Here is a 21,866-nt window from a genome sequence, read left to right on the forward strand (position 1 = left end):
TCGAACCTGAGCAAGGGGACGGGCAGCCGGAAGGACACCAAGATGCGGATCCGCGCTTTCCCCGTGAGTGCCCGGCTCGGCTCGGCCCGGCCCGGCCCAGCCCGGGCGGAGGAGCGGCGGCCTCCGCGGGGTCCGGCTGTTACGAGCCCAGCGCGACCTGTCACGGCGCTCGAGCGGCCGCCGGAGGCCGGCACCGGCCCCCCCTCGCGCCGCGGCCCGGTCCTTCCCGAGGGTGTGGGGGCGCCGCCGCCAGGCTCCCGGGGGGAGGTGAGGGGCCGCGACTGCCTGGGCCTGGCGGTGGGTGCCGGTTCCGGCCTCCCCAGCCTGGGCCCTCCCTATCGCTGCTCTGACAGTTGTCCCCACTAAAGCGAGTGGGGCTGCAGCCTGCCCGCAGGCCTCTCTGTGCGGATGTGCCCGTGCCTGTGTGCCAGTGGGTCTGCGTCTGTGCATGTGCCTGTGTGTACGTGTACCTGTGCACACCTACACATTAAAGAGGAGACTTCATTGACTTGAATTTTAAGCTCTAGGGGAGCGGTTGTGACCCTGGCCTAGATGATGAGTAGCTAAGGGCCCCCCCAGGTGTTGCCTGCACACAGAAGTTGGAGCTCCTGGGTTGACCTCTCTGCAGCAGCAAGTCTCATGCTGTGGAACATTTACTCACCCCTAAGGCTTGGTGATTAAATAAAAGAGTTGTTTACATTGGCAGGCTGATGAAGTTCTGTTCAGGAGTCTGATCCAGTTCTACAGCTTCTCTGTTTTAGACTCCCTTTCTAATTATTGATAATTATATCAAACCATAAATGTCAGAGGGGACGATAACATACACTGCATCTCAGAAAGTTGGGTATCCCTGCTGAAGAATGGCTGGTGGTCACCAAAGAAATAATTTATTTAATAAGTAATGCTTTTCAGGTTTCTTGTTGTGTAGGGAGAAAAAAACCAATTCCAAGCGGCCATGGCAGTTGCAAACAATTCATAGGGATACTTCATAAAACAATTAGAAGTGCAAAAATGTGACACTTAGATTGCAGCAGACCATGCCAAAGACAATGTACTACACAAGCTTCCTAACAGTCTGCTCTGTTCAGCTATTAAAATCTCAAAATGCTTGTAACTAATTGTAAACTAATAGGGACGGACATGATACTAAGCTCAGACTTTTTTTTACATTTGTTTATGGTTCTTGTTACTGAGCATGTGAAGCCGCGCTTGTGGGTGAAGAATGTTCACACGCAGATCAGTTCTTGCGAAAACTCGAACATTGTCATCCTTTACCCCTTCAGAATGGTTCTTGTTAGCATTGTTATAATTTCTCTTCTCTACAGTTATTTGAAGAATGACTCCATTAAGATTCTTCACAAAAATTAACTTCCACCGAAGAAAAACTCTATTAAGTATACATAGATATTGGGACCTGCACATTTCCAAAGTAGAAGCTGACATCTTCAAAAAAGTTGACAGAACTTGTTTCAAGGCTCACTATTTAGGACTGATTTTGATTTCCAAAACCAAACTGGTTCAGATAAAGGGGCTTGAAAGTGAAAAGAGAATATGCACCCAAATAGTTGCTACTGAGGGTTTTCTATCCTTACCTGTGTAATGTTAAAGTTACTATTTTGTGCAAAGACTTGTGTGTGTGTAACTTTACTTATGTGAGTAATCCAGTTGACTATTCATGTAAGTAAAACTATTCGTGTTTGCAAGATTGGTATCTGTATTTAGAATTCACTTCATTTACCTTAAGCTACTGATCTTCACTGTTTTTACCACCTCTTATTCTGTTTGTGATGCCCAGTGTTGGTGCTCTCTGCTTGCCATTATGCGTCTTTAAAAGTATTATATCTCCCATTTCCTTTTTATTCCTTTCCTGCTTTTTTGATTTAAGTTTCTCAAACAGAAAGACTGTTTGTTTACTATTACATAATCTTATAAAGGTAACTACCAGTATTGTGGTTACTGTCTAGTGCAGCAGTTCCCAAACTGTGGATTGAAATGCCAAATGGGGGTGGCAACATCATCAGTGGATGGGGTGGCAATAAATGTGCCCCCTGAGATTTCTGAGCCCAGTGGGGTGTGGGGCTGCAGCCAGGCCGGACCAGCTCTGGGCAGGAGCTTCCTCTGTGGCCCAGTAGATGTGACCCACTGTGGGAGTGCTGCACTACCATATCTGCTAAGGTGAGGCACAGCAGCTGCAGTGGCACAGAGTTTTGCCTCGCTGCTGGCAGATGAGCAGGGGGTACCTCAGCTTGGCAGCTGTGGCAGAGCAGCACTCCCTCCCATACCTTGTCCTGCCTACTGGATCCTGTGGGGAGAGGGCAGGGAGCCCCAAGCCTGCCTAAAACAGGCAGCTCACATTTCCCCATTCCCCCCCCCACAGGGCAGTGCTGCCGGGGGGGGGCGTGCAGCTGGGCTCCTACTCCTCTCTGGCCGCACCTCCTGCCACCTCCTCTGGGTGGCTGATGGGTGGGGGGCAAGGAGCTGTGAGTCCTGGCTCTGGGGTACCTTGCAGGGTGGGAAGTGAGGGGCACCTGGGGTTGTGGAGGCCTGGAGGTTAGGAGTGAGGGGCCATGCTGAGGAAATGGGGTCACAGTAAGGAAAAGTTTGAGAAGCACTGGTCTAATGCTAGTCCTGGCCCTATAACTTAGTATTTTTTTCCTATAGTATACATGGGTGAATGACAAAGAAAGGTACAGGCAGTCCTCAACTTACAGTGTTTCAAGTTACAACATTTTGTACTTACAACGTTTATAAATTGACACCCTATTTCAGCTTTCTGACGTCAGTTTTGACTTTACAATGCTTGATCCAACGTCAGGCCATGCCAACGGACAAGCTTGCTGTGTTGCCCATCTCCCTGGAGAACATCTCTCCAACCTTCCTTGGACATTTTCTTTAAGAAAGCAGACAAAATTTGAGCCAAAACTCCTGAGAAGACTCTGGCGAAGAGCCCTTGAAAAAGTCTATCAAAGTTACCTCAAAAAAGTCCTTCCAAGTCAATATGATTGCTGTTTACTATATAAACACATTAATGTAGCTATATTACTCATCTATAATTTATTGAGTACACAATTCTGTTATTTTTGGTGAAAATAGGGTATTGGGCCTTGGTTCAGCAACCAATCCCCCATTTATAACATTGTTTCCTATGGAAAAATTGTTTCGGAGTTACAACATTTCGACTTAAGACCCGGTTTTCGGGAGCCAATTCTGTCGGAAGTCCGAGGACTGCCTGAATAAAATAATAATTTTTGCTGTTAAGGAAACTGTATTAACATTATTGCCCAATCACTCATGCTCTGCTTGGATATCTTTCATTTTCTTATACACATAATGTTCTTCTCTGTTCTTTATTTTTACTTTCTTGTCTTTTGGTGGCAAACATCACCCCATAGAAATATCCTTTGATACTTACTAACCAGCTGCTGATATTCAGAGTATGAGGGTAGCTTTTTCTTCCTTCAAGGGCAGTAGCCTTGAGTACCTAGGAATTTAGATGCTGAAGTGGATTGCTCAGTAGTCAGTGAATATAATTCCTTGATCAGTAATCTGCCCTTTCCATTCATAATAGAAAAGACATAAGTTTACACATCCAGCTTAACACTAGTGTGTTAAAGGAGGGTTTTATCCTGTGTTTATTTATTCAACTTGTCTTCAAAGCAGTGGAAGCCAGTTCCAAAGCAATGGAAAAAAATTAAGACTTAGAACCAAAAATGGCCAAGATGAAGGTGTTTGTGTTTCTCAGCATTATGTTCTGAACTTGCTCAAATCTAGAAATAGAGATGGAAGTTATTTAATAACTTTAAGATCTTGAAATTTTGTATGTTTGCAGGGGGTGATAATGGTTAATTTAGGGTCATGCCTTGAAGTATCTTGTGTACAGGCTCTCAGGAGTATAGAAGACTAATATTTTTGAAAATGTCATAATATGGGCTTTCTTGACCATGGAACTTCCATGATATATATCCATGTATGCATCTCTCTTTATCACTGATACTGATTTTTACAACAACAACAACGAAAACAGACTAAACTTGGCATAGGGTTTTGAATGGATTACATTTTTTAAACAATCTCTTACTTTGTTTGTCCATTATATTTTCAGTGCTTGGGCACCAAGTCAGATAGTGTTGACTCAGCATGTGAAATGTAGCAAATAATTGTTGTCACTTGATAATACCCATCTTCGACTTGTCCATTCTATATATTGGCTACATTTTGTAAATACTGCTTAAAGTTTAGGAAGTGAAAGAGTGTCCCCTTGCATGACGAATAACATGTACAGAAAATTTCAATGTTGATGTTTTTCGAAAACATGGGAAAAGAAGCTGGTTATTTTCTCCCCCCCCCTTGTCACCAGGTTAATGAACTCCAAAACAGTGGTCTCAGCTTTTTGATCCTGTGGTTTCCCTCCGCAGGATGCTGACACCCAAGTTATTTCTGCACCTGTTATCAGTGGAACGCTAGCAGTGTAGCCATGTTTGTATGGTGCTGGGCCTGGCTTAACTAGTTTTGCCTGTCAGCATCACTAAGCCCAAGTGGACAAATATAGCATTCATAAGACTCCAAGTGCCTTTAAAGAGCTGTAAAATGTGAGGTTTTTTTAGATGACTCAGAGCAATGAAGAACTGCCAGTTGGCCTGAACCATATAAGAACGACCCTTAATGAAATAGAAACAGATTTTAAGTGTCTTCACTGGGATGTTTTTCATGTTACATTTGTACCTTCCAGCAGAGCACAGAAGGGGAATTGCTCAGTCTGCTAGTATCTGATTTTGATTTCTTACTCTTCCATATCTCCAAAGTGGCTTGTTTTATGTTCATGGCCAACTCTGCTGCCCTGTGTGCTGCCTTTGTAAGGCTAGGTGGAGGATGTGTGGCAGCACTCATTTTCTAGACCAGTATCCTGGGAACCTGATGTTTATGTTACTTCCTATTCAGGATGTAACATGTGTAGAACAGTCTAACATCTTGGCAGGATGTTGTCTGGTGCAGGAATGTTTAAGAATAAGGAGGGTCAGCCAAAAGCATTACTCTGTATCCATAACTATTATAAGGTAGATCACCTGTGATGCCTTTACACTTTGCCAGTTGCCTGTAATTTCTTGGTTAAGAGTGATGGCTCAGGATTTTTTGAGTGCTTTCCCTTAATCAAGTCGCAATTAATATTATTGGTTAAAGACTTTTTAAAATGCCCCAAAACAATGTTACAGGAAGCATAATTTTAACATGATTTAGTTGACCAATGCAGGTGGTGTTAAAATGTGTTTAGTTTTTTTCCTTTAAAACTGTTTCAGGTCTGCACAGGCCAGCCAGAAGGAAGTATCAGCTGGCTTTACTACAACTCCATTTGAACTGTTCCATTATGGCTCTTTGCAAGTGAAAATAAAGGTCATGAAAGTTTGCTGAAGTGGAAGAAAGGTGTACAAGATGGAACTACTATAATATATATCTGGTTCTTGCAAAATGATAGGCTACTTGAGAAGTGATTTATATCTACCACATAAGAGCTTTTGTTAGTTGAGCTTTTTTTGCAAGATTCATATCTCTTATTTCAAGAAATCTGTTGCTGTCTACAAGAGTTAGTTGGTTAAATCTTTTGGAATATAGTATGACTTAGAGATTCTGTGTGCTTTCACTTGTTATGCATACATATGTCTGTCCATCGTTTTAATCATCTTAATTTCCTGAAGATCTGTCTTTCATATTTTGGGGTAAGTGTGCAGAACAGTTTTACCAACCTTCTGTGGGGTTGCAACATCAGCAGATGGGGTGACGATAAATGTGCCCACAGATTTCTGTGACCACAGTGGGGTGCAAGGCTGCATGCAGCTAGGCTGGACCAGCTCTGAGCAGGAGCCCCCTTTGTGGCCTGGTGGCTGGGATCCTTTGTGGGAGGGAGTGCCACACCACCATGGCCAAGGTGAGGAATGGCAGTGGCAGTGGATTTACGCTCATGTTGCTGGCAGGTGAACAGGGGGCGCCTCAGATTTGGCAGCTATGGCAGTGCAGTGCTCCCTGCCTCCTGCACTGGGTCTTGTTTACTGGGCTGCAGAGCCCCCAAGGGAAGGGCAGCAAGGCAAGGAGCCCCAAGCCTGCAGCCCACATATGCCCCTCTCCCCCACCCCCTTAGGCTCTGCTCTAGCAGTGCTGGCTGTGGGAGAGGGAAGGAAACTGGGCTCTGCACTCTGCTCCAGCTGCAGCAGTTGCTACCTCCCATCCATGGCAACTGGGGCCTGGGTGCTTCTGGGTGGTGGTGGGGAGGGAGCAAGGGGCTGTGGCCCCTGGCCCTGGGCCACTTGGGGGAAATGTGGGGGCTGTTGGTGGGGAGTGAGGGGCACCTGTGGTGGTTGGGGATGAGGTGCCATGCTGAGAAAATGGAATAATAAATGGGGAGGTTTGGGAAGCACTGTTCTGTACCATCTATTCTGGTCCACCATTATCACGTCAACAGGTATGGAGTTAGAATACAGCTGTTGGAAAGGCCTAGAAAGATCCTACACACATGTGTTTAAATATACCTTAACGGAATCATTTAATGAGAGGAGAAAGCATCCAGCCAAGTTATACCTCACTTTCCAGACTTCTTTTGCAGAAGTACAGCATGGCTGTTTCTTTCTTGTTTCTTGACTGGCTTACTCTAGTGTTAGTATTTTTTTTCCATCCATATCTTTGCAGGTCAGAGGGTGAGAGTCTTTAATTGTTTTATTAAAATGAGACTGGTAGGTATGTGGACACTCCTTTCTTTAAATCAGAGGCCTAGTAATGGTTGGTTTGCTTAGGTATCCAGAAGATACATTTTGTCTATATGAAGCATTAACCTTTTCTATGACTTGTTTTCAACCTCAGGGGATATATGTTGTATGTTGAGATGAACTTAAATTTACATTAGATCTTTATAATATATGTAAAACATACAAGGTAAAAATGCAAGAAGTTATTTTGACTTCTCTTGCCTCACATGGACATCGTAACAGAGGCAATAGAAGGAACTTAGATAAATTATTGAACCGGTCTTAAAGTTTAAATATCCAGAGGGTAGAATCTGTTGTTGTGTTAGCACATGTTCTCTGGAGTACATGGCTTCAGACTGTACAGTAGTCTTTGAGATTGGGAGAAAATGGAAGGAGGTGTCACAAGTTTGTTCAACTCCAAGCAGATAAATGAATGTACATGTGACTGGTGCTGTTTACTTTACACCAGGGGTGTCAAACTGGCCTGTGACCTGGATCCAGTACGTGAAACACAGCTGTCTGGCCCTCAGTGCTGACCCTGGGTCTAAGTTGACCTTGACTGGCCCTGTGTACGGGGTCTGCAAAGTGGGCCATACGATGTACACAGGGTGCCTGCTCTAGCCAGTTTGGGACGCATGGCATGCAGACACCTCATATAACAAGGGTCCCAGGCTGGCTGGAGCAGGTGCACTGTGTGGTACAGTCCTGGACCAGTTGCCAGGCTGCTACATGTGGCACAGATCCCAGAACAGACAGTTAGTTGTGCAGCCTATTGGGTGGGTGCCAGAGTGGGATCCCAGAGTGGACATTGAATCTGGCATGGGGTGGTGGCTGGGCTGAGAGGGCCAGATGTGTTTGACACCCCTGCTTCATATCATGTAGTTTAAATTAATGTTTCATATCTGTGATTTGCTGCATCTTCATTATTTCCAGTTTACAGAGTAGTTTTAGAGAAGCAATCTAGCTGATGGACCATATGGTTTATAATATAAGCAGCAGTTATAAGTAAATATTTATTACTAAAGATTTTTCCTGTGACACATTTAAAATCTTGAAATTGAAGACTAAAAATCTAAAATATTGTTTATCTTGTTCATGTAAGTAGGCATTGTTTTTACAATCCAGGGATTGGCAACCTATGGTTTGCAAGCTTTATGTGGGTTGCAGAACTGTTAGATCCAGCCTGCGGATGTGGGGGTTGGGCACTGGGGTGGTCTTTGCCTCCAGGCACTCTCCCCATGGCACTTGGGGACCAGTGCTGGCTAGCTCCTAGGATGCGCACACATATATACTAACTTTATGACAGTTAAGTCGACTTAACTTTTTAAAGTCGACTTAACTGTCAGAGCATACACATGTAAGTGGAACAGAGTTGACTTAAATGTGTTGCCAGATAATACACTTTCCAAGTGTGTTACCTTGAGTTACATTAAGTAAGTCAGTTTAGTTCACAGGATGGCTGCTATCATGTCAAGGAGCTTTATGTGTATACACTCTAACATGGCTTAACTAAATCGATTTAGTTAAGTTGCCTTATTTTAAGTCAACTCGGCCTGGACACAGTGATCTCACAAGGTCTCTTCAGCCGTAAACTTATATGAATCTGTGAACTTAGTATGTGTGTACCCCCAGGTTGTGTCAAGATGAGCATGGCCATGCAGAATGTGGTGCTGCAGACCCATCTTCAGCACCGCGTACCACGCATTCGGGCATTTTCTGCATTGCTCCCTTGCAGCGCTGGGGGGAAGCAGGGAGGGGTTGACCCTGGGAGATCCTGGGGTCAAAAAAACCCACGGGGGGGGGGGAAGCAGGGCAGTGCATGTGGCAGCGTGTGCCGCCCAAAACAAGCCTGGCTGCCCGGAGCCATGCTCTGGCCGCTGGCAGGCTCCCAGCTGCAGGAGCACTGCAGCTGCAGCTTCCTAAGACCCTAGATAAGGCTGCTGGGGCTGCCACAGATGCTGGTCCCAGACTCCTCCACCTGACCTGGGGTCATCTGCCATGTGCCAGCATGCGTGACTTAAGTATTCCCCGGGGACAGGTAGCAGTGGCATAAGGTGTGCTGCTGCTGCTTGTCCCTGGGGAAAGGTCTGTGCTCGTGTGGACATGGTCTTGGTGTCCACAACCTCTGACCCAGAGTGAGTCATTCCAGTTTACAGCTGGAAACGATTAGTTACCCTGGGATAATCTACCATTTTTTGAAATTCTTTAACATGAACATATTGTAGTATTTCCTGATTGTTAAAACTGAAAGAGCTTTACTGCAGTGTTCATTTTACACTTGAATTTGTCACAGTTTAAATGCCTAAAAATTAGCGATGCTGTCACTTTTTACTGCATTTTTTGGGTGTTCAGGGTATGCTAATACAAGTTTTAGAGGAGATTTCCTAAGGATTTTTTGTAGCACTTAATTCTACATACAACTGTGATCTAACAAGACCTTGCAAACTGAGTAGTCAAGCCTTACTGTAATTCTTGCATACAGTCCTACCAAACTGCCTACATGTGTAGGTCTTGAAAGTATTAAGTCTTTGAAGGGTTGGTTTTTAATAGGTAGAAGAATGTGTCTGCTTGATGCTGTAGAAATCATTAACACTTGGAGTGTATCATATTATTTAAGATAGCAGTAAAACAGGTCCTTTCTAGCTATGACTTTTGAAAGGTTGCTTTGTAGCCTTTCCAGGAGTAGAAAGTGGCAGAATTCGGTCAAAGCACTAAGTAGCTTCTGCCTGTAAGTTCAGTGGATTATGTAATATTTGTTTTGTGTTCTAAACAGTTGTGTAATGTAGGTGTGTATTTACAAGAAAAGTATCTTCCGAATGACTCTGTGCCATTAGCAGATGAGCAGGTAGAAATGAAAATAGCTCAGGGAGTGGAATTCCATAGGATGAATGATGATACTGTATAAATGGGCGGGCAATTATTTTGGGCAGAGGGATGTTTAATGAGTTTTGGCAAGCCATTGAAGGCCGCATGACAGGCAGCCTAGGGCAGATAAATATTAATTTTCTAAAATTTTAAGGGCCCTGCGGACCAGATAGAATGGCCTGGCGGGCCGCATCCGGTCCCTGGGCCACATTTTGCCCACCCCAGTATAAAACCTTTTTTTAGGTGAATGTTGTGTGTACAGTAATTCCCCGAGTAATGCTGGCATTTGAGCTTGTTCTGTTTTTTGTTTTGGTATGGCATTTTATCTGTTCTCTTTCTTTCATATGTTGCAGTGTTGAACATTTGGAAAATGTTCTGAAGGTTGTAGGTTTTGTGATTTTTTTGTTAAAATATGAATGGTATTGAGAGAGAGATTTTAATTTCATAGATTTCATAGACATTAGGGGTGGAAGGGACCTCAGAAGATCATAGAGTCCAGCCCCCCACCCAAAGGGCAAGAAGTCAGCTGGGGTCATAGAATCCCAGCAAGATAAGCATCCAATTTGCTCTTGAAGGTGTTCAATGTAGGTGCTTGAACCAGTTTGTGACCGTTCGACCTCGTCATCCCTTGGGGCGCTCTGGTGAACAAACATTCCCCCAGATCCTGGTGGTCACCCCCATAAACTTATAGGTGGGGATCAGATCACCCCGAGCCTGTGCTTTTCCAGGCTAAAGAGCCCCAAGGTCCTTGATGCTCGAAGCTTGTTGGAGTTCAGTTGCAGCCTTGGCTTTCCTGGTTTGCTCCCTGCAGGACCGGACCACTGAAGAATAATTCTCCTTGGGGGTGAATCCTGGCCTCCATCCTTTGTAAGCCTTTTTTTTTTAGCCTCAGGAGGTCTGCTGGGTCCCTGGAGAGCCAGGGGGGCTCCTGTGCCCTCTTGCTGTCTTTCCTCCGAGATGGAATAGACCTAGCTTGTGCATTGAGGATCGCTTCCTTGAGGAGCAGCCACTCTTCCTGAACTCCCCTCTCCCTGGGGTCATGGTCCCTTAGGGCCTGACTGACAAGCCTCCTGAGCTTGTCAAAGTTGGCTTTCCTGAAGTCAGGGACTTCTGTGTTGCTGACTGACTTGCCAGCTTTACGGCGGATGGTGAAGGTGATCAGCTCGTGGTCGCTGTCACCCAGCTTCCCATCGATCACTACATCATGGATTAGGTCAGCCCCAGTAGCCAGTACCAGGTCGAGCAGCACTTTACCTCTTGTTGGCCCATAGACTTCTTGAGTCAGGTAGAGGTCATCCATGCAAGATAGGAAGCTTTGCGACCGCTCGGATTTTGCTGAATGATCCTCCACAAGATGTCCGGTTAGTTGAAGTCACCCATGACAACCATGGTCCTGGATCGTGCAGCCTCAGCCAGTTCCTGGGCGAACTCCTGGTCAAAATCTTGACTTTAGGTGGGAGGTCTGTAGTAGATTCCCACCATTGTGTCCCCTGCTCCATGTTCCCCATGGATTTTAACCCAGAGGGTCTCCAGTCATCCACCCTGGTCACCAATATCAGCTTGCAGGGACATGTAGCTTTCCTTAACATAGAGAGCTACACCTCTGCCCTTTTTATCTACATAATCCTTCCTGTACAGGGTATAGCCGTCTATACCCAAGGTCCAGTCATGGGTGGAGTCCCACCAGGTCTCCATTATCCCTATGACGACATAATTATTTGCGTTGAGCAGTAGAAGTTACCACTTCCTAACTTAGTTGACCTGTCCATTTTTTTTCTTCAAAGAAAGAATTAGTCTTTTAGGTTCTGTTTTGTTACGTGGTTTTAAAAACTTGTGAGCTGTTGTAGTTTTCACTTTAGGAAGGAGTTTTTTCTTCTAGAGTTTTCCCTCACATTTACAACATAGTAAATGAGTAGCTAATTTTAAAAAAGTTGCTACTTGAAATTAATTTCTACAATATAATTATTTTTACTGTTGGTTTTATTTTCTAGATTGCTTTTTCTGGAAAAGTAGGAAATCAATGTAAAATAGGTATGGCATTTGGTAACCAAGGGTAAAGTGATAATTGAGTTGGTCTCTGGATAATCACCAGTTGTCACAAAATACTGTATCGGTAGTACCATACTCTGTTTAAGCTACAAAAGAAGTCATATGTTAAGGACTCTGCTGTGTGGGATGGGAATGCTTGAAGATAGCGTATGTTTGGAGGCACAAAAATAGTACAATTTTCATAAATATTAAGTCCATAATGATTCTGTTAGGTCACAGTGTAAAGGATGTTATTGACTTGGATTTTCTCTGGTTATTGGATAATGCTCAGACTGCTAGAAGCTTAGTTCCATGGTTGTTTGGAAAAGGACTAGACCCCCACATCAGTGGTATGTAGTGGATGCAGGTCATGGGAAGACTTTGCAGTAAAAGCTTTGCTTTACATCCTGATCATGTAGCCTTGACAGGGTGCAATTACTTTTATTTTTTGTGTTTGAGCTCGACCCATATAAACTGAAAAGCAATATATGAAAATGATCAGACACACTTGTGTTACTTCTAACGTGCAGATTTTGGAAATAAAATTTGATTAGGGCAGATCAGATGATTTGCAAATTGAGAGCCTCCATATATAGCAGTAAATTTAGGTGTATGATTTCAGATTTAATACGTTGGTGTAACCATGAAAGTACATAGAATAACTGTTTGGATGGTGCATGCTGCTGGGTTGCTTAACCCTCTGAATTGGCATTTCCATTGTGGCTGTCTGGTCTGAGTCCTCTCGGGTTTTTTTGCAGCTTCAGTAATTATTAGGTGAGACACATACATTTTTAAAAAATTGTTTAGGCTTTATTAGCTGGAATTACTGTTGTGTGAAAATACTAACTTAATTCACATTAACAGAAAAAAACACTGGCATAATTAAAAATCGATTAATGACTGTTGATTACAATTTAATGTTATTTTTTTCAGTATCAAAAATGTACAGTAAAAATGAGGTGCTCCATTTGTAGTCTTAGTTTAAGATCTGTAGGACTAAAGAGGGGTTGCCTTCATTTCTCACATCATATCCTGGATCTTTAAGCTAAGCTTTCTTAAAGAGGACTCTAGCTATGTTAGATCAGTAGGGTTCATCCATATGGCTCTGTGGGCCAGATAAGTGTTACAGGGCTGGTCTGAAGGCTGCCCTCATGGTCTTGAATTGAGCTCGTACTGCTGCACTGCTCCTGCTGGCCCTGCGTTTGGGGATCAGGCTCCTTTTGCCTGATGTAGTGCACAGGAGCTCTGTGGGCCAGATGACATTGCTCCAGGGGCCAGAGCTTTGTCTCTAACCCAGTTTTTAAAAACTGGTTAGAAAACTTCCTCCTTCTAAACGCCCGCCCCCCCCCCCCCAATGTTAGGTTGAAGTATTTTTGAAAATGAACACTTTTTTCCTTTTGGCCTTTCAATAATGTACAGTAAAATCTTTGTTATCCGGCATCCCTGGAGTAAGGGGATTGCCAGTTATGTACAAATTCTGGTTATCTGAAATAATCTGGCAGGGGTTTTCAGATAACATGGACTGGGGTAGGGTGGGGGTGGTGGGCGCACGTGGAACAGCAGCAGCATAGGGTGGCAGCAGTGGCTGCCACGTTCAGGCCTCCCCCCCCCCGCGTAGCCAGCTGGCCGGCCAGCGAGAAATTTTGGTTAATAGAATTTCTGGTTACTTAAATGCCAGATAACAAAGATTTTACTGTATATTGATCTGTTCTGCCTTTAGACAGCACAGTTATGAGCACCATGGGACTCTTCTTGTAAAAGACCCATGGTTCAAATGCAGCCATAACATCAGGTTTATAATCATTTTAATTTCATCAAGTTTTGGCTCGTATGGTAGAAATTTTATATGTTCAGTTTATAATTCATGGTCAGTTACTTTGAAAGCTTGAACAAAAAAAATCTGTTAAATTGTTAAACACTTGCAACTTTTTTTGAATATCTTAGCTTCAGTATCTTAATGGGAGGTTTGTAGAAGCTTGAAACTTGTCAGGGAGTACCTCATTTACAGTTATGCCTTCTGGTGGCTTGATAAAAAGTCATTTTTATTTGGCTGACTACTTTCTTGTGGTGCATGCACTGATTTCCCCCCCCCCCTTTAATTGTGTTTAAATAGGTCTGTTTAAAAAAACAAAACAAAATGGCAAGGGAGAGGGGAAGTGTATGGGCATGAAAATCCAATGTTCTATTAGCGTGACCTGTCTGCCCTATGTAGGGTAATACATGAAAATGGAAACAAAATGCTCCTGCCTCATTTGCTATGCAGTTTCTGATTTCTGGAGGATATGAGGATGATGCCCTTCAAAAAGTTGCCTCCTTCACTAATTGATCTGTGTACTAACTAGGGCAGGTCCTGCTGAAAGTAAATAATAAGATCTACAATGTAGTGATGCCTAAAATGAAGAGAGAAATTTGTTTGAACTGGGTGTTTGACTGGCTAATACTTTGTTTTGTAACTTTATTTAGTAACTTTTTTTTGGTCTAGAAGGTGGTGACTTGATTTTACACTTATTCATTGAGTTTCCAGTTGGGTAGTAAACAGTATTTTGTGTTTATCTCTAGCAAAAGGAGTAAGGTTTTTTTTAAGCGTTCTATAATTTGGTGCCACATTAAATTATAATGCACAAATGGTGTAATACTTCTGTTCACAGTGTTGACTAATAAATGCTCAGGGTATTAGAATTCTTATTTCTGGTAGGCTGGATAGTGTTTATACACTGTGCTACTGCTGTCTTAATTTTGGGTCTTGTGATGTTTGCAGTCCACATTAACTTCCGGACTGACAGCTAACTCTTGTCCTTTTGTAGTTGTGATGTCCTGTGAAATATGGTTTTGAGACACATATGTTGACTTCAGACTTTGTGTTTTTGGCTCTTACTATTTTTCTTTATACTTAGGTTACAAATTTGCTTAGAATTTAGTGATGTAAAAAAGTGTTACATTAACAAAGTTGACAATATAAAATTGGCATCCTTATTCAGAGAACCAGGGTATTATAGATAGTAACAGTCTGACTAGGATTTCAGTTCTTATTTAAAGTTAAGCTATTTGTTATCTATCTTTTTTTCTTACAAAAGAGAGAAACTATTGCACATTCTGGAATTTATTATATTATCCAGATAAACATTTTAAACAAAATTACTTTCCAGGAATTGTTAAGGCCATGAAAAAGACCAGTCCCAGATCATAACAGTTGTGATTGCCTTTCAGATTCTAGTCTGTTAGGATCTGGCTTTAAACTTACTTCATATAGGGCAATTTAAATAGCTCATAGAGGATAAACTCCTGCCAGGTCTACATGTAAGCCAGTTATAAGAATTTTTTTTGTCTTGGGTGGGGAGACTGAACTTTGTTCATTCCAGCATAGTTTATTAGCACGGGAAGTCTCTTCAGTAATACTCTTGCAACTGACCACAGTGCCTAATTTAATGAAGTCACTTCCTTTCCATATTTATAATGAAGCATACAGATCCATGCCACTGGGAGATGTCTCTGCCACAAGAAGTTCTGGCAGCAGACAGCAACCATTGTTGCCAGAGCTTGTTGATATCTGGTGTTTCTTGTGGCTGTGCCTGGCTCCGCTCAGCAGCTGTACTACCAAGTGTGAAGTGTGGAGAACATACCAGCTGCTGACTGTGGTAGCTGGCTACAAGCCCTGCAGTGTCTAGGCACACCATCAGCCAGCTGCCAGGTAACAGCAGAAGCCTAACTCCCCTTGGCACAGGAGGGGTAGCAGAGGGTTCTCCTGCCATAGAGAGAATTTGCTTGTCCACTCACGTTGGAGTTGTGCCAGCAAAAAATTGTTGCCTAGAGAGAGACTTGGTCTTTGCTCTTCATGGCGTGGAATGTAGAATAAACCTATTGGGCTAGGTATAGGTATTCAAAAACCCGAGGTGGAATGATCCAAGTTATGTAGTTTTCTGTAAGCAGTGTAATTTAGCTGGGTAGTGAACAGAACACACATTCAGTCTTTGGTGTGGAGTGCAAATCTTAGACTAGGTTCTGCCACTTTGAAACCAGTCTGTGCACCAAACTTCTCTTCTGTTACAGGTATAAATCAGTTGCTGATCGCTTATCGGTCAAAGTGTAATGTCTGTAATGCCTTGATTAGTGCTATGGAAGAATAACTACCTCTGAGAAATCATCAGATTTTCAGCTGCCTCTTCAGCTCTAGGCAAGAAGACCAGGTTTTCCCTGCTCTAGTGGAAATCTAAAGAAAAAGAACAGGAGTTGCTCTTGATCAGAAGAAAGGATGTGATTTGTCCCCATAAGTCGCTGTTTCCGTGTTCATACATACTGGGTGCTTCTACATGTGTGTTTTAATGTGCAGTAGCCTATTTTACTGCTCATTAAAGTGTCATGTAAAAAAAAGTGTGATTATGCTGATGTGCAGTAAAATAGGCTACTGCACGTTAAGCATCGCTTAAAAACCATGTGCGTTCATTACTGTGCATTAAGGCAGCCTAATGCACATTTCCTTAGTACTTTGCACTGGAGGTACTAAATTTAATGCATGTTAGAAAAAAAGCGCCTTAATGCACATGGAGTTGCATCCACTGAATGTAGTCTGGCAAAGAAGGCCACATAGGTCAAGAAAGCCATACATTGTGACTCTTGTAACAGCTCTTTGATCAAGTGTGTGCTGGAGTTCTATGAAGATTTTATCTGTTTTCAAACCTAGGTCAGGGTTTCTTGAAAAGGAGGATTCCCCCCCCCCGATGCAGCTGCAAAATTTCTGGGTTGGCACGAGTAGCAGCCCTGAGACCAGCATGACTTGCTGTCTTCTACCCTAGATGGGCCAAAAATTCCATGTGCAGAAGTCTTAAGATCTCTCTGTATTTGGAGAAGGGAAGCTTAATAACTGGCAAAAAAACCCCAACAACTCAGACATAGAGACCCCTCTAGTTCTTCTAACAAGTAATACTATTCCCCAGCCCTAATTGAAGAAAAGGAGCTCCTCCTATTCCTTTTGTCTTCTGAAGAGCCTGATTCAGGGGATTCCTCTAAGATGGAGATGTTCAGCTCATTGGCCTCATAGGCCAGGTCTGGACCCAGCGGCAGCAGCACCAACCCTAACCCCAACCCCAGCCCCCTCCATAGCTGCTTGAGCCATTGTGTTGGCTTGGGGAGCTGCGGGAGTTAACTCCAATGTCACTTGCTGCACTACCACTGAAATGAATCCCCAGTGGGCTCCATCCTTGGATTTCAGTAATGGAGCAAGCTGTAGTGGTGGCATCTCTAGTGGCTTCCCATGCTGCTGTGTCAACTCAGTATGTTGACACAGCAACATGCCACAGGGGCCAACCATCAAATTTTTGGCCATTCTAGAAACTCTATGGGTGGGCCTACATGGCTCTACAGGCCAAATGTTTGATACTTTTGCATTAAAATGCATAAGGAAAAATTTGTTCCCTTGGAGAACATGGGGCTTCTTTCAGAATTGATTTCCTTGCTTACCCTCTTGGAAAGCAGCATGGCAAATTGATATAGAAAAGAAAAGATCATAGACATATATCCTAAACCAGGAGTTTTCAACCGGGCATTCCTGCCTTCTTGACTGGCCACCGGGGGTACATTTGCCAGTTCAGTACAGAGGCGGAAGAGGATCTTGGAATCATCATTGATGCCAAGATGAACGTGGGCCGGCAGTGTGGGGATGCAGTCAGGAAGGCCAACCGCACCTTGTCATGCGTCCACAGATGCATCTCAAGCAGGTCCAAGGAGGTGATACTCCCCTTCTGTGCAGCACTGGTCAGGCCACAGTTGGAGTACTGCGTCCAGTTCTGGGCGCTGCACTTCAAGAGGGATGTGGACAACATGGAGAGGGTCCAGAGGAGGGCCACTTGCATGATTGGGGGCAGCAGGGCAGGCCCTAGGAGAAGAGGCTACGGGACCTGAACCTGTTCAGCCTCCTCAAGAGAAGGCTGAGGGGGGATCTTGTGGCCTGTTACAAACTAGTCAGGGGGGATCAGCAGTCACTGGGGAAGTCCCTGCTCCCCCAAGCACTACCAGGAGTGACCAGGAATAACGGTCACAAGCTGGCAGAGGGCAGATTCAGGCTAGATATCAGGAGGCGCTACTTCACGGTCAGGGCAGCTAGGATCTGGAACCAACTTCCAAGAGAAGTGGTGCTGGCTCCTACACTGGGAGTGTTTAAGAGGAGGCTAGATGTACATCTTGCTGGAGTCATTTGACCCCAGTACTCTTTCCTGCCATGGCAGGGGGTGGGACTAGATGATCTGCTCAGGTCCCTTCCGACCCTAGAAACTATGAAACTATGACTCAAAAAGGTTGAAAACTCCGGTCCTAAGCCATTCCCAGCACCAAAGGAATTTCCCTTGCTTTGCGTAAAGCCAGTCTTTCAGCTTTATTAGAACTTAAATAGTAAACAAGACCATCAAATTACAGAGGACAGGCTCACTCGGGCAAGTGTATTTTCAGTGAATGTTGTAAGCTATACTTAGGAGGTTGGCAACAGCTCTGGGTGAGTGGTAGATGCATCTCTCTCATTAGGTACTATGGATGAATGTTAGTGGTATAGGGATTTCCTGCCTTACCAAATATTGGGTAAATATTGGGTTATTATCTCTAGTTCCTGTCATGAGTCTCCACATCCTGTTGGGTTGTTGTTTACTGCTGCTGCTGCTATGCATCACAGCATCCTAATGTCTAGGTTATTGTTTCTTTCTGGGGAGATGATAATGAGAGAATGTTGCTGTTGGTACATACAGGCCTTTCGCAGGCAGGCAAGTCTCCTCAGCTCCCTTGTTTGGCATGTAACCCTGATGCCTTCACAATAATGTAACACTATGATGTATAGACAGTATTTCAAATATGGTCCCATGCTCCCTCTCAATCTATTTAAAAGAAAGGGCCGGACAGCAGTATTTGACTTATCTCAGTCCATCTACAAAGATGTAACATGATGAACAGATTTGAAGTTCGCAGTAGCTTCTCGATGAAAAGATTGCATGACCCAGGTAGATTTGAAAGGTATCGATCTCCAGATTGCAGTTCCACAGTTTTACAGGTATTTCCTAGGCTTTGTTCTGGGATTGCAACTTCTCCTACCTTTGGTCCAGAAGCAATGCTGCAAGAGTTTTTATGAAAGTGTGAATTGTATTGATAGCTACTGTGAAGCAGGAAGAGGTTCCTTACTGCCCTTTCCTGGACAAACAGTATATTCAAGCCTTAGTCAGCATCAGCCATATATGGCATCACAGTAGGGATGCTGCTGAACCATGGTTTTGTGATGGTTAACATTTTCTCAGCAGACTTCTTGTCTTAGAATGGTAACAGACACTGCCTTCTACAAACTTCTTTATTGCAGGTAAAATGAAAGAAGCTGAACAATGTTATTAGAGAAGTCAGACCCTCATAGGAGGTGCCCATTCAAATTATTCTGCTTCTTCTGGGAACAGTGAACTTCTTCACTGATGTTCTTACTGGGCCTGTTCTCCCATGAAACTGCTTCATAGCTGTTTCTTGCTTCCTCAGTTATGTTACTCATATGTAAGCAAAGAGAGCCAAGGGCTGTCCAAGGGATCTAGCCCAAGTCGGGGGGGAAAATAAGCACAGTATAAATCTGCTCATGCCACTGGTTTCCTTGCTTCAATGAGGTCATACATCAACAAAAGGAAACAAATTCTACAGGGTTTCAAGGAGACGCTCATTTCCATTGTCCTCTCAGTTCTCTTGTGCCCCCCCGACCTCTCCTTCTAGACAAGACGGGCCAGTGCAGGGGCTGGTGCACTGGCACAGTGAAGTGTGGAGGGTGCTTGCTGCAGCGCATGGTGGGGTGTGGCACAGCCTGTAGCCCCCACCCAGTCAGAAGTTGGACAGCGCTGGTGTATAATATGGTTGCTATATTATAGGAGCAGCATGCTTGGTCAGTTCCCTCATTGCTCTCCTGAACCACTTACCTAAAGAATGTTTATATCCTGCAACGTTTGACAGGAGTTTTCCAGAATCTAGTTTTTAAGCATGTTGCTTATCTAATGAAATGCTATCATTCCTGACATTACTGCCTTTGAATTAAGGATCTGTTAGGTTTGTACTAACTTATATTGGTCAGCAGCAAAATTCTCATCTATGAATAAAGTTCTCTGTTTTTAATTTTTCCTGACTTATGATCAGGGTATGCACTTAGATTTTAAGAAGCAGTTAACTTTTTATCTGGCCCATAATTTAAAGAATACATAACGAGCATTTTTACCAATTCATATGTGGTAATTGCAATAAAGGAGTTGAAGGTAGAATTTTCAGAGAGCACTATAGTTGAACCCAGAAGATGTGACATCCATGTCAAGTACAGCATAAACTTAAATTATTTAAAATCTTCAGGTATCTGATTCCTTGAAGAGTTTCTCTGTTTATAATTTTTTTAACAACATCACCCACTTCCCCACCGTATTTTGCTGGAAAGCTTCTCATTTTATTCTTACTGGACTTTCTTCGTGAAGACTGGAATTATAATGTGTGGAATTTTTATACGTTTTGCTGTGTTATTAAATCCCTTTTAGTATGTCTAGCTACATGAAATCAAAAGGTAGGTTTAAGCCAAAGGAAGCAGTGGTTTGTGTCCACTATAGTGTCCCATACTGCATTCATACTTCTAGCATTGCCAGTCAAGAGAAGAAATGCTTTTCCAGTCTTCTCTTAATTCACGTTTCGCTGCTAATAGACTCCACAGTATGCCTGTTCTTTCCTGTTTCATTGTTCATACAAAAAACTGAGGTGCTATCACATAGTTATATCATTCTGTTCTGTGCCTTAGAAATGGTTGGGCAAATGCAGAAAAAATGCTTTGGTTCTTTTTGCATGTTACCACTCATGTTCATATTTTGACTGCAGAAAAGGTTGGGGTTTTTTCAGTGAGTATTTGCTGGGTAACTGCCATGATGGTCTTAATAGTTTAAAATCCTGTCCGCTAGTAACTGTTTTCAGTGGCTGAAAACAGCATACTATCACCAAATATTGCTATTTTGAGAACTTGGTCAAATTTTTCATTTAAATTTGGGTGTGTGTAAATAGTCATTAGGAGTCTTGGCTATACATGGTTGAGGTGCTTGTTGTTTTTCTGAAGACTGGAGAATTGGAATGGAGTGTGCAATGGTTCCATATGGCTATGCCAGAGAAGCAGAAAGACTTCTGAATCGAGAACACTTGTTGAAATAGGGGATTCTGATTCTGAATGTATCTCTCTCTTTTTTTGTTGACCTTCATTTCCATCTTTTTTATTGTCTGCAGAACATTAGTGCATGCAAGGTAGCATGCATTTAGAAATGCATAATTCATTTGACAGTGTTGGTAAATTACAGGTCTTTTTGTCAGAATAACTTTCCATATGTTAGGGTTGTTGTACCATATTTTGGAATGGAAGGGGGCTTCTCCATGCTCAGTGGTGGGATCTATTTCTGTACTTCACAATTCTAGATCTTCCCATCTCTGTTCATATAATTTATCTAAATTCTTCAAACTGGAAATTGTCAGTCACCTCCCAGTGCTACTTTTGATAGCTGGGCTCTTCTCCCTACAGTACTTCAGTAAATGTTAGCCCTTTCCAGGTCTGCATGCAGGTGTAACAACCCCTGTTCATTTCACATTCCAGTAGACCATGGTCTGAAAATCTCAGTGTTATGAAGCTGTGAATCTTGTCACAAATCTAAGAGCAGAAAAATGTATTTATGCTTTACCTGATTTTTGAGGGATTTATTTGTGAAGCTTAACTCATCCTCCTACTTGTGGAAAGAATGTGGGATAAGTAAGTGGTGCTCAGGTTGTCATTCATTTGATCACTATGCTGGAGGAGTCTTCCTTTTACTTATAACTGCTTAGTTTTCTTTGCTGATATAATAGGGATCCTAGTCTGTATCACCTGGTGGCTTCTCAGGGAGAAAAGCACCTGTCCTGCTGCTAGCAAGTTTGGTTGGCTCCAAGGCTGTAGAGAGTAGATAGTAGAGGTGCACTGATGCATCAGTCCAATATTGAATCACCACTAATATAAAGAAATTGGAAATTGGCCTGATGTGGCTGATAAGTGGCCCGTGCATGTGCACAGCCGCAGCACAGCACATAGGTTATGAGGAGCGCAGCCTGGCAGCTTTGAGAGCTGTGTGTAGCTGGTAAGTCTGTTATGGTGGAAGGGGAGGGAGGAGGGAAGGGGCATGACAGGGTGCAGATCTAGGCCCTCGTGGTGAGGGAGGGGCTGGGCTGGGGCAGACTGGGGTGGGATAAAGCCGCGGC

At 43.4% G+C, this 21,866-nt stretch overlaps 1 protein-coding gene and 1 long non-coding RNA gene across 2 annotated transcripts in view; one reads left to right on the top strand and one right to left on the bottom strand.

Annotated features, from left to right (window-relative positions):
- The window catches only part of LOC109308632, a 2,206-nt gene extending 2,130 nt beyond the window's left edge, over window positions 1–76 (bottom strand). The window contains exon 1 of the long non-coding RNA XR_002100661.1: window positions 7–76. This is a non-coding gene — a long non-coding RNA (uncharacterized LOC109308632). The remainder of the gene's footprint in view (window positions 1–6) is intronic.
- The window catches only part of CUL3 (cullin 3), a 92,362-nt gene continuing 70,502 nt past the window's right edge, over window positions 7–21,866 (top strand). Inside the window, exon 1 of the mRNA XM_019533059.1 lies at window positions 7–63. Coding sequence (XP_019388604.1) covers window positions 43–63 — 21 coding nt within the window. The 5' untranslated portion in view covers window positions 7–42. The remainder of the gene's footprint in view (window positions 64–21,866) is intronic.

This window comes from Crocodylus porosus, unplaced genomic scaffold, assembly GCF_001723895.1.
Source record: "Crocodylus porosus isolate Cpor-Errol unplaced genomic scaffold, CroPor_comp1, whole genome shotgun sequence".
In the NCBI taxonomy this organism is placed as follows: Eukaryota; Metazoa; Chordata; order Crocodylia; family Crocodylidae; genus Crocodylus; species Crocodylus porosus.